The sequence below is a fragment of the Olea europaea genome, chromosome 2 (assembly GCF_002742605.1).
Source record: "Olea europaea var. sylvestris chromosome 2, O_europaea_v1, whole genome shotgun sequence".
NCBI lineage: Eukaryota > Viridiplantae > Streptophyta > Magnoliopsida > Lamiales > Oleaceae > Olea > Olea europaea.
The window spans coordinates 3,942,116-3,956,215 of NC_036238.1; the positions used below are offsets into that span (position 1 = coordinate 3,942,116).

General features: G+C 36.5%; 2 protein-coding genes and 1 pseudogene across 2 annotated transcripts; 2 read left to right on the forward strand and 1 right to left on the reverse strand.

Annotated features, from left to right (window-relative positions):
• Positions 1–2,173: 2,173 nt before the first annotated feature.
• Positions 2,174–4,608, forward strand: LOC111408936. The gene has a single exon (XM_023038786.1). It carries the CDS (start codon positions 2,430–2,432, stop codon positions 4,380–4,382), a length of 1,953 nt encoding a protein of 650 aa, XP_022894554.1. The 5' UTR covers positions 2,174–2,429; the 3' UTR covers positions 4,383–4,608.
• Positions 4,609–8,876: 4,268 nt separating this feature from the next.
• Positions 8,877–10,592, reverse strand: LOC111408951. The gene is made up of 2 exons (XM_023038808.1): positions 10,182–10,592; positions 8,877–9,455 (listed from the first exon to the last, which is right to left on the reverse strand). Exons 1-2 carry the CDS (start codon positions 10,503–10,505, stop codon positions 9,417–9,419), a joined length of 363 nt encoding a protein of 120 aa, XP_022894576.1. The 5' UTR covers positions 10,506–10,592; the 3' UTR covers positions 8,877–9,416.
• An 18-nt stretch (positions 10,593–10,610) lies between these two features.
• LOC111408941 overlaps positions 10,611–14,100 on the forward strand; it is a 9,770-nt pseudogene continuing 6,280 nt past the window's right edge.

Consider the following 14,100-nt stretch of genomic DNA (forward strand, 5'->3'; position numbering starts at 1 on the left):
TTTTCACTTGATGAGTATTGAATTATATGAATTTAGAGTTATTATAGAAAAATTTATTCATATTCATGTATCTAAAAATTTATATACTTAAATTTCTATACTAAATTTTATTTTCTTTAATTAGTCCGAGACTCATCAAATCCTCCAACAAATTGGTATCAAATATAACTTTTACATCAGTTATAAAGTTTTCTTTTTTAGAATAACGTACAATGTACGTTCAACTTTGACTAATTTATTAAACGTGAAAGATTGTATTTATAACAACTTATTTTAATTGAGGTATATTTTTTGATGGTAATATAATAAAAAGTTATCAAAATTAGATACATTTCAATTGATAAGCATAAATCTGGACATTTTTATAGATTTTCCTATTTTCTTTTCATATTATCATATTTTTGATAAATAATCACAAACCGTTTCAAAAGTTTTGTTCGCTGATTCCTTTATGATAAGGGCACAAGTCTTTTTGGAAGGAATTATTTGTGAACTTTCGATACTACGAATTCAAATCTATAAAATCAATTAACTTTATTTATCAATTCCATCATGATTACGTATTGCAACAATATTTCATTTAGTCTCTGTTTGTTTTCCATTAAAAAGAGTTTTTTTTTTTTTTTTGAAGGAAAATTGGTTTTGAAATAGTGATTTTTTGAAAAATGAGTTATTCAAAAGAAGTAAAAAGTTTTGAATTTATAGTAAAATATTTTATCATGTGAACGTGTGATTGAAAATAAATTTTGACGGGAAAAAATAAAGAGTCTTAGCTTAATGAAAGACAAACATAGGCTTACTATACCGGAACAAAAGTATGAAATCAGCTTTATAAAATTCATTTTTTCTTAAACACTTTTTTCATTAAACATTTTATGAAATCAAAATTTTTATTAATTTTTCATTCACACAATTCATCAAATTTATTCAAAATTCAATTTTTATTCAAACCAAACATGAGTTTAATAATAATAATGCATAACAAATTGTTATATAAAAGAAAGAAATAATTGAAAGATGTAGTTGGCAGTGTATAATATATGAGCTGGCGTCGTATAATAAACTGAAACAAAAGTATTCAATCAACTTTTATGACCAATTCTAACAAAGTGGCCTAATGTCAGGATGATGGTGGCTATGATGTCTGTCACCCATTTCTTCCATTAATATATATTTTTCCTATTTTTTCTTTTAGTCATACACTTTTTAACAAAATAATATTACTCATAAATAAATAAATAAATAAATAATATTTCCTTCTTCTTAACCACACATTTTCAAAAAAATAGTTATTCTAAAATATATTTTTCCCAAAATCTCATTAAAATGGAGCCCAAAAAAAAAATATAATTCCCCCCAAAAAAAATAATTTTGACAAGAAACACAATTTAATTTTTTCACCCAATTGTTTTGTGAAATTTCTTTTTGATAACTCATCCTTATTTTGTTTCAACTTAATTATTAAATTTTATGCTTTTATTTCAATTACGTCTATCATTGACTTCACTTTTATTCATAAAGTTAACATATCCGATATAACTAGATTTAGAGGTGTCGTGATATATTTTTATTGCTAAATCACCATGTTTAAGAGTATCTTCAATCGTAGTGTAAAATAAATTTAAATTGTAATTTAGATTTTCAATTTAGTCGAAAACCTCTCCAATGGAAAAAAATGTGAAAATTGTATTTTTGACAAAAAATATAAAATAATTTTACATTTTTTGACATCCACAAGAGACGAAAAATAAATTTAGATATTTTCATTCATTAGAGTAAAAATTTGAATTTAAATCCATTTGAATATAAATAAAAATATAAAGATGATTTTAAAGATACGAATTTAGACCAACATCCGAAATGCTAGAACACGCCATATAAGAATTGTACGGTTCACGTTAGAATGGCCCTTTGCAAATTATGATTCTCATGTCAATCTCGTAATTTAATCGTGAAATTATCCATGGTGAATCTCATCGTGCATCTAGTTCCGATCATTGAAAGGGCTATGGAGAGACGGATTACTTCCTTTCTTTCTTCTTCGTGACAATGGTATTATTGAAATTTGCTTGAATATGAATACCCCTTTGGTGCCCTATTTCCTCCATGTGGAAGAAAGAAAGTTAATTTTCAAAAATACATGAGAGAGTAGTAAAAAAGTTTAAAGGAGTAAAACAAATAAGTTTGACCATGTCCAAGTCCAACTTTTCCGACTTGGTCACCCATTCATCCACCTCCAATCCCCATTGGATCAATACCAAACGCCTTTAATTTCTTCAGTGCAAACAACAAATAACTTATTTTACAAAATCCTCAGAAAAATCATACAAATTCCTCGATCTTCTGTAAAGCCCATCTCCCAAATTGGGTCAACTTGAGCCTTGGTTCTTGAATTTTTTTTTTCCAGCTGTGGGGATCTGCAGTTATTAATGGCGGACTTGGTGAAGCAGAACTTGGCAAAACCGATCCAATTAGCCGACCAGGTGATAAAGGCGGCAGATGAGGCTGCTTCGTTCAAGCAAGAATGCGCCGAACTCAAGTCCAAGACTGACAAGCTCGCCGGGCTGCTACGCCAGGCTGCACGCGCTAGCAACGACCTATACGAGCGCCCCACGCGCCGTATTCTTGATGATACTGACCAGGTTTTGGTCAAGGCGTTGGCCCTTGTCCTCAAGTGCAGAGGCCACGGCCTTGTCAAGCGAGTTTTCACCATCATCCCGGCGGCGGCGTTTCGCAAAATGTCGTCGCAATTGGAGAATTCTATCGGCGACGTGTCGTGGCTTCTTCGTGTTTCGGCTTCAGCGGGGGACCGCGATGATGGGTACCTTGGACTCCCTCCGATCGCCGCCAATGAGCCCATTCTGGGTCTCATATGGGAGCAGATCGCGATTTTGTATACTGGGTCTTTGGAAGTTCGATCCGATGCGGCGGCTTCACTGGTATCCCTGGCTCGGGACAACGATCGGTACGGGAAGTTGATTATTGAGGAAGGCGGGGTGGGCCCTCTGTTGAAGTTGTTGAAGGAAGGTAAATTGGAGGGTCAGGAGAATGCTGCGACGGCAATTGGGCTTCTGGGGCGAGATCCCGAAAGCGTGGAACATCTGATTCACGCCGGGACGTGCTCAGTTTTTGCGAAAATCCTCAAAGAAGGTTCAATGAAGGTGCAAGCAGTGGTTGCTTGGGCAGTGTCGGAGCTTGTTGCTAATTACCCCAAATGCCAAGATCTGTTCGTGCAGCATAACACAATCCGATTGCTCGTTGGGCATCTGGCTTTCGAGACTGTGCAGGAGCATAGCAAGTATGCTGTTGTTAGCAAAGCAACTTCAATGCACCAGGCTGTTGTTTTGGCAAGTAATAATAATGCCAATGCCAATATAAGTGCCAATAAGGTTAATGATTTAGATGATGATAGGAGTCAGATACTGCATCCATTAGGGAATAAGCAGCCGCTTAATCGGATGCACACTGTTGTTACCAGTAGCATGGCATTGAAGGGACAAGCCAATGTAGTAAACCAGGATAATGTTGCAAAAAGCAATGGCAGTTCAATGCTAAATTCTATTAGCAACCATCAGCAAAGTCTGTCGCTCTCGGGGGCTAGTAATAAAGCTCGGGAAATGGAGGACACTGCAACCAAAGCCTATATGAAGGCAATGGCTGCAAGAGCCCTTTGGCACCTTGCTAAAGGAAATTCGCCCATTTGTAAAAGCATCACTGAATCAAGAGCCTTATTGTGCTTTGCTGTCCTTCTGGAGAAAGGATCAAAAGACGTTCAGTACAATTCTGCTATGGCATTGATGGAGATCACAGCAGTAGCAGAAGAAGATGCTGATTTGAGAAGATCAGCATTCAAGCCTAATTCGCCTGCCTGCAAAGCTGTTGTTGATCAGATTCTGAGAATCATTGAAATAGGTGATTCGGAACTTCTTATACCGTGCATTAAGGCTATTGGGAGTTTGGCAAGGACTTTCAGGGCAACAGAAACAAGGATTATAAGCCCATTAGTAAAGTTGCTTGATGAACAAGAACCCCAAGTTTTTAGAGAAGCTTGCATTGGGCTCACAAAGTTTACTTGCACGGATAACTATCTGCACCTAGATCACTCCAAGTCAATTATAAGTGAGGGAGGTGCAAAGCATCTGGTTCAGCTAGTCTACTTTGGGGAACAAATTGTTCAAGGTTGTGCATTGATCCTGCTATGTTACATTGCTCTGAATGTGCCAGACAGTGAAGAACTTGCACAAGCCGAGGTACTCACCGTGCTTGAATGGGCGTCAAAGCAAGCCTCTTTGATCCAAGATGAAAATGTCGAAAATTTATTGGCAGAGGCCAAAGGAAAGTTGGAGCTCTATCAATCAAGAGGATCGAGGGGATTCCGATAAAGACTTTTTTGCTAAATTATATTAAATTAGTTGGGTTGCACAATTGATATTTCCTTCAGATAAATCACTGTGGTTATTCTCATTCGTATGCAGTGTATATAACGTTATTTGTGCCTCTAAACAAGTGCAAATGATAATCTTGTGTTTTCAATTCATGTGATTCTAAATGTTTCAGTGCTAATGTTGTAGTCTCATTTGTAGAAGTATAAAGGTAAACATTGCTGTTTGGAGAGGTGTTTAAAAACACAAGCCTGCATAGCAGTTCTGGTGCTTCTTGATGACTGCGTCTGCTTGGCCATATCATCTACATAATGATTATGAACCAAAAACCAAGTGGAAAGGAACATCGATTTTAACTGTAGGACAAAATGTGTACACATCAGATTTTGACTTGGAAGGAATTTCAAGCTTTAACAGATTCTTTTTTATGGGACTGATTTTTAATGCATTGGAAATCTTTTATTTTCTAATTACATCAGAGGCTTAAAGCCAGCATCTCCTGATCTTCTATGCAGAAAAGATGAGATGTTAGATTAAACAGTTAAAAGATTGTTATTGTGAGTGATCAAGTGATAAATCGTGAACATCTTCAATTCTTTTAGGAATAGAGAAAATTGCTTAGTTATGCCTTTTGAATGTGCAAATCTAGTTCAATGTGTTTCTTTACAGTGCGTGCTCAAGTTATTGGAGCATATTAAGGAGGTTTGGTTTGATGAACTTAAGTTCTTTCACCAAATTTTATTGCCAGGAAATTTCTTCCTTCGATTGTAGATCTAGAGACGGTGGCTTGCTTCTCCGAGACTGTGTACCCATAGAAGACACAATACACAGTCTGCCAATCTGAAGCTGCTACTTAGCCCAGGAGAACAATAAACCAATAATCTATGTTCTCCTTGTACTTAAGAGGGGAAAAGAGAAGCACTCTACTAACAAAACGTCAACATGAAGCGTTGTCCTTCGATTGTAGATCTAGAGACGGTGGCTTGCTTCTCCGAGACTGTGTACCCATAGAAGACACAATACACAGTCTGCCAATCTGAAGCTGCTACTTAGCCCAGGAGAACAATAAACCAATAATCTATGTTCTCCTTGTACTTAAGAGGGGAAAAGAGAAGCACTCTACTAACAAAACGTCAACATGAAGGATCAAGACTTTGCAGTGTGTTAACTAACCTAGATTACCTCTTGAATACTTTCTAGCATCTCCCCCTTTTTTATTTTATTTTTTCCCTTTTTTTTTTTTTTTTTGCCTCCCCTTGATAAAAATGTCGAAAATTTATTGGCAGAGGCCGAAGGAAAGTTGGAGCTCTATCAATCAAGAGGATCTAGGGGATTCCAATAAAGATTTTTTTGCTAAATTATATTAAATTAGTTGGGTTGCACAATTGATATTTCCTTCAGATAAATCACTGTGGTTATTCTCATTCGTATGCAGTGTATATAATGTTATTTGTGCCTCTAAGCAAATGCAAATGATAATCTTGTGTTTTCAATTCATGTGATTCTAAATGTTTCATTGCTAATGTTGTAGTCCCATTTGTAGAAGTATAAAGGTGAACATTTCTGTTTGGAGAGGTGTTTAAACACAATCCTGCATAGCAGTTCTGGTGCTTCTTGATGACTACTTGGCCATCTCTTCTACATAATGATTATGAACCAAAAACCAAGTGAAAAGGGACATCGATTTTTACTGGAAGACAAAATGTGTACACATCAGATTTTGAGTACACATCAGATTTTGACTTGGAAGGAATTTCAAGCTTTAACAGATTCTTTGTTATGGGATTGATTTTTAATGCATATGTGTGGTTAAAAATGAGTACGGTAGAAAAAATAATGTATTGGAATCCTAGACAAACAAAGCCTAAATAATAAAGAGAAGGAAATCTAAGTCTTCATAGAGTGATTTCCTTGTCCTAGGGATGTCAACGAGCCGTGTCGAGCCGGCTCACGAGTCGGAATTCGAGGCTCGAACTTGACTCGAGTAAAATGATTGAGCTTTTTTTTGAGGCTTAATAAAAGCTTTTACTCGGCCAAAAAAATTAGGCTTGACCTAAGCTTTTGGCTCGAGTCTTTCCGAGCCGAGCATAACCAAGTTGGGCAGGCTTGATTTTGGTTTTTTTTTTTTATTATAAACATGGCAGCAATCTGCTGCCTATTAAAAGGCAATGTGCTGCTACCTTGAAAACATTTTTTTTAAATTTTTTTGTATATTTTTTTTAAATATAGGCTTGTAAACTCGAGCCAACGAGCCATACAGGCCGGCTCGAACTTTGCCCGACACCCCAAAATGGGGCTTGTCCTGAGCCTCGAGTCGGGTGGGCTCGAACTTTTTTCGAGCCAAGCCACAGACGGCCCGAACCGACTAACTCGATTGTCATCACAAGTGGCATTGCGTTGGCCTTGCAATCTACTCCACTCAATTAATAATACACATTCTACAACAATAAAATGGCATCACTCACTTTCTCCCCCTCCACCAATTCCTCTTTAGTGGCCTCACTTTTTTGGAAAATTCTATATGTACAGACCACATTTACAGAGCCCTTACAGAACTTTTAAAAAATAATGACGTGGCCCAAAAAGAAAAGGAGAAGGGCGGGAACCGTAGTGTTAAAAAAAAAGGAGGGAGGAGATTGACGACTTATTCTCTCTTCCCAAAAACAGAGCCCTAAAATGGTTTAAAGGAAACGAAGCTATTTCTCATGAAATCCCAATTAATCTTACCGATCGGAGGTCGTCTCCTCCATCCCGTGAAGGCAAGTGAAAGGGGCATTCGACTTGTGCAATTTTTAGTTCGAAAAACTCGTAGGGTTACTTCACCGAAAAGAGGAAAGCAGAATCTGAGGTTCTCTCCAAATATCCAACGTCAGGTACCTCATTATTTTTCTAGAGTTTATTGGTAAACAATTAGTGGGTACAGGAAGTAATTTATTGTAGTTGCATTTGATTTTGTGGGTTCGTAAATACGAACTAAACAGGGGAACAAGTATGTCAAAGTGAGGAAGATAAATAGGCACACAAATTAGGGCCTTCAGAAGATTACAGTGTTGATTTCTTTGGAAAATAGATTTTTTATGTCTGGGCACTTGTTCCATTATTTCTACTTCTGGCACTCGTTTTCTTCTTGATTTTATATATGTCTTATGCTATACACAAAAGGTAGACAAGTTTAAATATTTCTCTTTACATGAATTTTCCAACAATTATCAGGAACTTGAGGTGAAATATTTGGACTAATTTTTCTTTTATTTGAGACTAATTATTGACGCTTAAACTACCATTTTCCTTGAACAAGTTAGTTGAAGTACTTCATCATATTGCTTCTCGTTTCTATTATTGATTTTTATTTTGCTGAACATTATCTTTCTACCTGGACGTAGAGCGTGAAATTACGGAACCCGGGAACGAAAATGGCTTCATGCAATCCGATAATAAGATAGTTTCGAACAATATCAACATTGTGGATAACGACACCTTCGGAGGAGATGAAGAGATTGTGCTCGAGGTGGATATGACGTTTAAAGATGAAAAGGAGTTCTTTGATTTCTACAAACAATATGCCTATGCAATTGATTTTCCAGTTAGAAAAAGAAATTCGAAAAAGGGGGATGACAGAGTTGTTAGATTTGTGACATTTACATGTAGTCGTGAAGGCTGAAGGTCTAGTAATACAAATAGTGCTTTGAGGCCGCAACCAACAAGTCAGACAGATTGTAAAGTATGGATATCTGCATCTGCAGACTATCATGGCACATGGAGAATTAACACCATCAACCTCCAGTATAACCATAAAACAAGTCCTTCGAAGTCTAGGTTGTTTCGGTGCAATCGGGAATTAAGTGCAAATGTAAAACAAAAGCTTGAATTAAATGACATAGTGGGAATTCCACTGCACAAAACTTTCAACTCTGTAGTTGTGGAGGCAGGTGAGTATGAGAATATGACTTGTGTTGAAAAAGATTGCCGAAATTATATTGAACAAATCAGACGGTACAACTTGGAGAGGCAGCATTCAATCTTACTTTTCATAGATGCAAGCACGGTGCTTCGGGTTTTACTTCGCTATGGATTTGGATGATGAGTCTCGGGTTAAGAATGTATTTTGGGTAGATAATAGATGTAGGCAAGTTTACAAGGAGTTCGACGATGTTGTAACCTTTGATACCACTTATTTGACGAATAAGTATCACATGCCTTTCGCACCTTTTGTTGGTATGAATCATTACGGATAATCGACACTACTTGGTTGTGGCTTGTTATCAAATGAGAATACAAGTACATTTGTCTAGCTATTTAGGATGTGGCTCAGTGCATGCATGATCAACCTCCATGTGGAATAATTACTGATCAAGACAGAGCCATGCAGAATTCAATTGAGATTCTATTTCCGAATGTGTACCAGATTGTCTCTTTTTTATAAATGTTTCATGTGTGCCAAATTCTCTCTTTTTTTGGAGAAACTGTGGCAATGTGAAATCTTTAGTTCTCAAAAGTTGCAACTGGTCCTGTCCTCAGTTCATACATATTGATATGGCAACAAGAACTATTTCTACCTAGCATTAAGTCAAACATTTAATTACAAAACCATATTTTACATAAATTTTTCGATAGCAATCGCCAAGCAAAAACATGTTTGCAAAATATCAGTTTTGCCTACTATCTATGAAGCGCGGCCCTTCCCTTTTTCATTCCATTCACCTCGGCAGTTTCCTTTCCCTTATGGAATGTCACGTTCAATGAAATTTCAATGTCTCTTTTTTCAACTATTCTAGCTAGATTGTCGAACATGGTCGACAAATCTTCGACTTTCTCGATGGCTTCGAGATTCACTGCTTCATTAGTCGTGCTAGATTCACTGCTTGATTTTTCATTGACGACCCAATCAAAATACTCACAGTTAACACTACATATTTTGAATAATCGCCCTTTGTTCTTTGTCTCCCTTTCAACTTCAAAACATTTTTGCAGTTCATGCATACACCATGGGCATCGTCGTTTTATCGGGCAATTCAGGAAGAAGTGTCCGTACTTCTACAGCCGTGACAGACACCAACATTCCTCCCCCTCATCCTGGAACAAAAACAACAATGAATTCGGCAGCGTGAGAAATACACCAAAATTCAGAGGTCCCTTTGTTCTTTCAACTTGGCAAATTATCAAAATAATTACCAACCCCACTTAGAAAAATACATAATTTCTATAATGCTGCAACAAAAACTGGAATTTTCCTTTACAGAAAAGCTTCAACCCCTTCACTTCTTAATCTAATACAAATTAAAAGGTCCACAGAATTCCCAGTTTATAGGAAACTGAAAGATACTTTAGTTTGATTGATCAACAATTTAACATAACCGATAAAGTTCATAAGATTTAGGTATATTGCTTAACATAAAGAAACAAAATTTCTTTGATTTCAAATTTCTTTGATTTTGGGAATAACATCACTATTTTCATGTTATGATTTCTTTCTTTAAATCAATAACAACAATTCTAGGCGTGGCAGGATCTTTTTTTCTTACGCATTTCTCTAATTCTCAAAAACACAGTAATATGAATAAATAACCATCCCAACTAGTGCAACCATAATCCAAATATGTTCCTCCAGCGAAATGGATCATTGAGTAAGACATAGCCGAATACTGCACAAATTCTAAAGTTTCCAGAAATCAAATTTCGCAAATCGAATTTTTGCCCAACGTTCATAATCATAATCTTCCATTCACACCACTATAATCCCAAAATTACCAAACACCAGCTTCTTGAAACAACTAAAATACGAAATGAAATTCGGCTTACCTGAAGGTAAAAGATATCAGATACTGGGAGGACACTACTCCACAAACTGAAAATGGGGAAGAGATGGTTACGACGTTCCGAATCCACGAAAAGGGGAAGCAAGACAGGTTGACGGACGGGGATTTTGCAGCGGCGATTCGTCGATCGGGCTGCCGGAGGTGGTCTTCCCAGAGGCGACTCGTCGATCAGTCGGCCGGAGGTGGATTTCATGGAGGAGATTCGTCCGTCGACTGGATGGAGGTGGAGGCGATTTTTAGGGTTCCAAATGGTGAGAGGATTTTCCTTTCCTTTATTGTTGTTTTCTTTTGTTATTGGAAAATTCATTTTTCAAGGCAAATGATACGTCATTCTGTGAAGGCTCTGTGAAAGAACCATTCTATACGTCTAGCGCGACCGCACTTTTTTTTTTTTTTACTCTATTACCTTTCTTTCTTTAACCCTTTCTATCCCTGCACACGGCCATGGCTGCTGCAATAAGTGCTGAAGTCTCTCTTCATTCCTCCAATTCTACTTCCCTTCCAACCAGAAAACCCTCCATTGTTTCACCTGAAAGAGTCAAATTCAACAAGGTATAATAACTTTTCTCATTTTGTAGGGTTTTCTGTCACAATTATGATTGAGTTCACAATTATTTTGTTAAATTGGTCATAGAGTTGGCCATGACCTAGTGAAATATCACGTTGATTTGATTTCACTAGATCGATCCTAGCAAATAATTTACCTTTGTTCATTGTTCGAATTGTTTGAGACATTCATGTTGGGCATTGACCTAATATAACTGTTCTCATTTGTGGGATTCTTAGCCAATATTTTATTTTGAGTTCACATTGTAGGATTTGGTTATTAATATTTGCAGGTTTCATAGTTATTCAGAAATGTTGCTTATGGTGCCGAGGCTTTATCTGTCAGAGCTCAGGTCACAAAAGAGGCCACTGCCAAGTCTGAGAAGGTTTCAAAGAAACAGGATGAAAGTGTAACAGTCAACAAATACAGGCCTGAGGAACCATATATTGGCAAGTGCCTTCTCAACACAAAGATCACTGGAGATGATGCCCCGGGAGAAGCCTGGCATATGGTCTTCAGCACCGAGGGTAACCCATCAAAATCTTCAATTTTTACTATAATTTACTTTAGATCTAATTGAATAAACTGGTTAAATGATTAACTCCATTCCCTGACAATGGCACCTCTTTTGCCGACTACGTTTCCTGAATTGACTGCTTGGAAATGGAATTCACCCCACAAATCAAAAATATATGAAGGACAACTGTTAGTAAACAGTAACTCTACATGCCAGTGGTGAGATGTATGGAAGTTTTCATGTTAGAGGAAGTGTTAACAATAAACATGTTTAGTATTTGTATATTTCTTATTGTAACAATCCGTTTAGCATTCTTTAGTTTATAATTCTTATTAATACTCCCACAACTGTAGAGATGAGAGAATAGGTAGACATACTTGAGTAAGAGAAGTTAAGTGGTTCTGGGGAAACTCTCTCTAATTTGATTTATGTTGTGGTATTAGAGCAATGGTTTTCTTTTGTCCTTGACTAAAACTAGAGTGGGATTTCTTCTCCTACAGGCATAATCCATGTCCAAGCCACAGTTTTTTTTTTTTATTTTTGAAAATTTAAAATTGAAAAAAAAAAAAAAAAAAAAAAAAGGTTTTGGGTTTACATATAACATTATTTTATAGGACAATGTGGAGTTGAAAATGAGTTTTGAAAAATGCAATTTTGGAAAAATGGAGCCTAAATAGAGGCTGCATATCATAAAAAAATTCATAATGCTGGCTGATAGTATCATGATCATTATCAATAATTACCTCCAAAGTTGATCATTTCCTTAGTTTTGAGTCCATCCTTGACTCACCAATTTTTTCACATCAGCATAATTCGAAACAAATGGGAAGTTTTCATTAAAAACTTATTCATTTTCTTTCTATAATCACATTTTAAGTTTTCTCATCACAAAAGCATACCATTACAATGGCTGAACAACAAACTCTTCAAATCTCTATTTTCTTATGTTCCTCAATCAGCAATCACTACGGAACCTTAAACACAACTCCATATATTTCATATTTTTTAGTTGACTACAATTGTCATATAGTGAAACTGTGTGCGAATTTCGGATATTCACCGTGATCAAATCTATCAATCTTCAGTTTCTACATTGTCCAATCCTATCATCATACATACAACTCACTGTGCCCATGTTGCTTCTTAATTGGATCAGTGCCACGAGTTTTATGTAACGTGATTTTATACCGCAAGCGCACGGTGTCAAGTTTTGTAGTTATTAAAGAATTGAAAAGTGTCGAACCCATAGGGATTGATATTCGACTTCCACTGAGTACTATAATTGTGTTTGCGTTTACTTTATCTAGATAATCGGATGTTAAATTGATGTTTGAATGCTAAACTAATATCGATGAATTTGATAATGCAAGAAAAGTGAAGCAATTTCTAAAGATTAATTCAGAATTTCATAAAGTCTAGGGGGTGATTTCACCGTATTATCAACATAATTCTCAACCCCTATAGATACTTCCATTAATTATTTCCCGAATTCATAGGCAAGAATCCTAAATTAACTCTATTTCCCCCTCTCGAGCGTCAAATAGAACCTATCTCTATAATTCAACCCCAATATCTCTATTCCGAGTTAAATTTATAAAGATTGTCACGCACTAGGTTCTTGTTTTACCCTCAAAGAATTGCACTTTCTCTCGAAATCTACAAATCTAGGTTATATTGTTCTTAGATCATGTCTAAATTTCCCTCTCTCGAACGTTAAACTTAGAGCATCATTTCATTCAATTGGTGATCAAGCAACCGAAAGTATTAAGCAAGAACAATATAAATCAATTCTGGAAAATTAAATGGAAATACTATAAAGAAATTGAATCATGTCTCAAATAGGTTACATCAAACCCTAAATTTAATAACTTAGTTCATGATTGAGGAGAAGAACATGATAAAATATAAATTAAATCTCATGGAGGAGAAAGATGAGAAAAAACTCAGGTTGCAGCTTGATTCCTTCTCCAAGATCCGATGATTCTTCTCTCAATTAGTGTATCTCCTTGCCTCCTTTCTTCAGTTGTCAAAACCTACTTTCTTACGTTGTCCATATGTATTTATAATCCCCTTGATTTGCATTACGAGTTGGAGTTGGGCCGGGTCAAAAAATATTTGAAAAATCTCGTTTTTCCTTTCTTGGCATGCAGCGCCTAGGCGCTGCGTTTTTGCTTCGTTTCAGTTTGTGTAGCGCCTGGGCGCTGTAGTTCTGCTTCCTCTGCGTGTTCAGTGCCTGGGCGCTGTGTTATAATTGGTTTTCTTCCTTCTTTCTTCCATCGTCTTCCACGTGCCTCTTGATGCTTCTTCTTGTCCATTCACTTCTGTGAAACTTTGACTCCTTTCCACCCTTCAAACTCACCATTTCATCAAATTGGTTTACCTATAAAACAACACGAATACCAGCATCAAAACGTTCTACTTTTCTCGAAAACAACCAAATATTTCAAGTTTAAGAGACATTAAATCAATGAGTGAAATTCACTCATCAATCAGCCTTCATCAAACCAAATAATTTATCTACTCATTCACCGTACAAGGGCTCTGAAGACCTCTGGATATGCGATGGCACTAGTTTGCGCATTACACATGTTTAGGGATGTCAGTTTGGCTCATCGACTTGGGCGACTTGTGGCTTGGCCCGAGAAAAGCTCGGGCTGGCTCAGCTTGAGGTTTGATGGGACAGAGCATCAGTTCGAGCCGAGCCTTATTTTTGAGTATCCTTGCTAATTGCTAACTAACTGAATAATAAGGGGTCTATCAGATGTCTATAAATGGCATGCTCATGTTTCATTTCACCACTACTAATTGCCTTCTCTAGTGTCAAAGTACCCATTTCAC

Bases quoted from the DNA above. Each gene is read 5' to 3' on its own strand.
- LOC111408936 (XM_023038786.1), top strand. From the start codon at position 2,430: ATGGCGGACTTGGTGAAGCAGAACTTGGCAAAACCGATCCAATTAGCC.
- LOC111408951 (XM_023038808.1), bottom strand. From the start codon at position 10,505: ATGAATTTTCCAATAACAAAAGAAAACAACAATAAAGGAAAGGAAAAT. The intron at 9,456-10,181 runs GTAAGCCGAATT...TTTTTGTTCCAG, and splicing joins CTGATATCTTTTACCTTCAG to GATGAGGGGGAGGAATGTTG.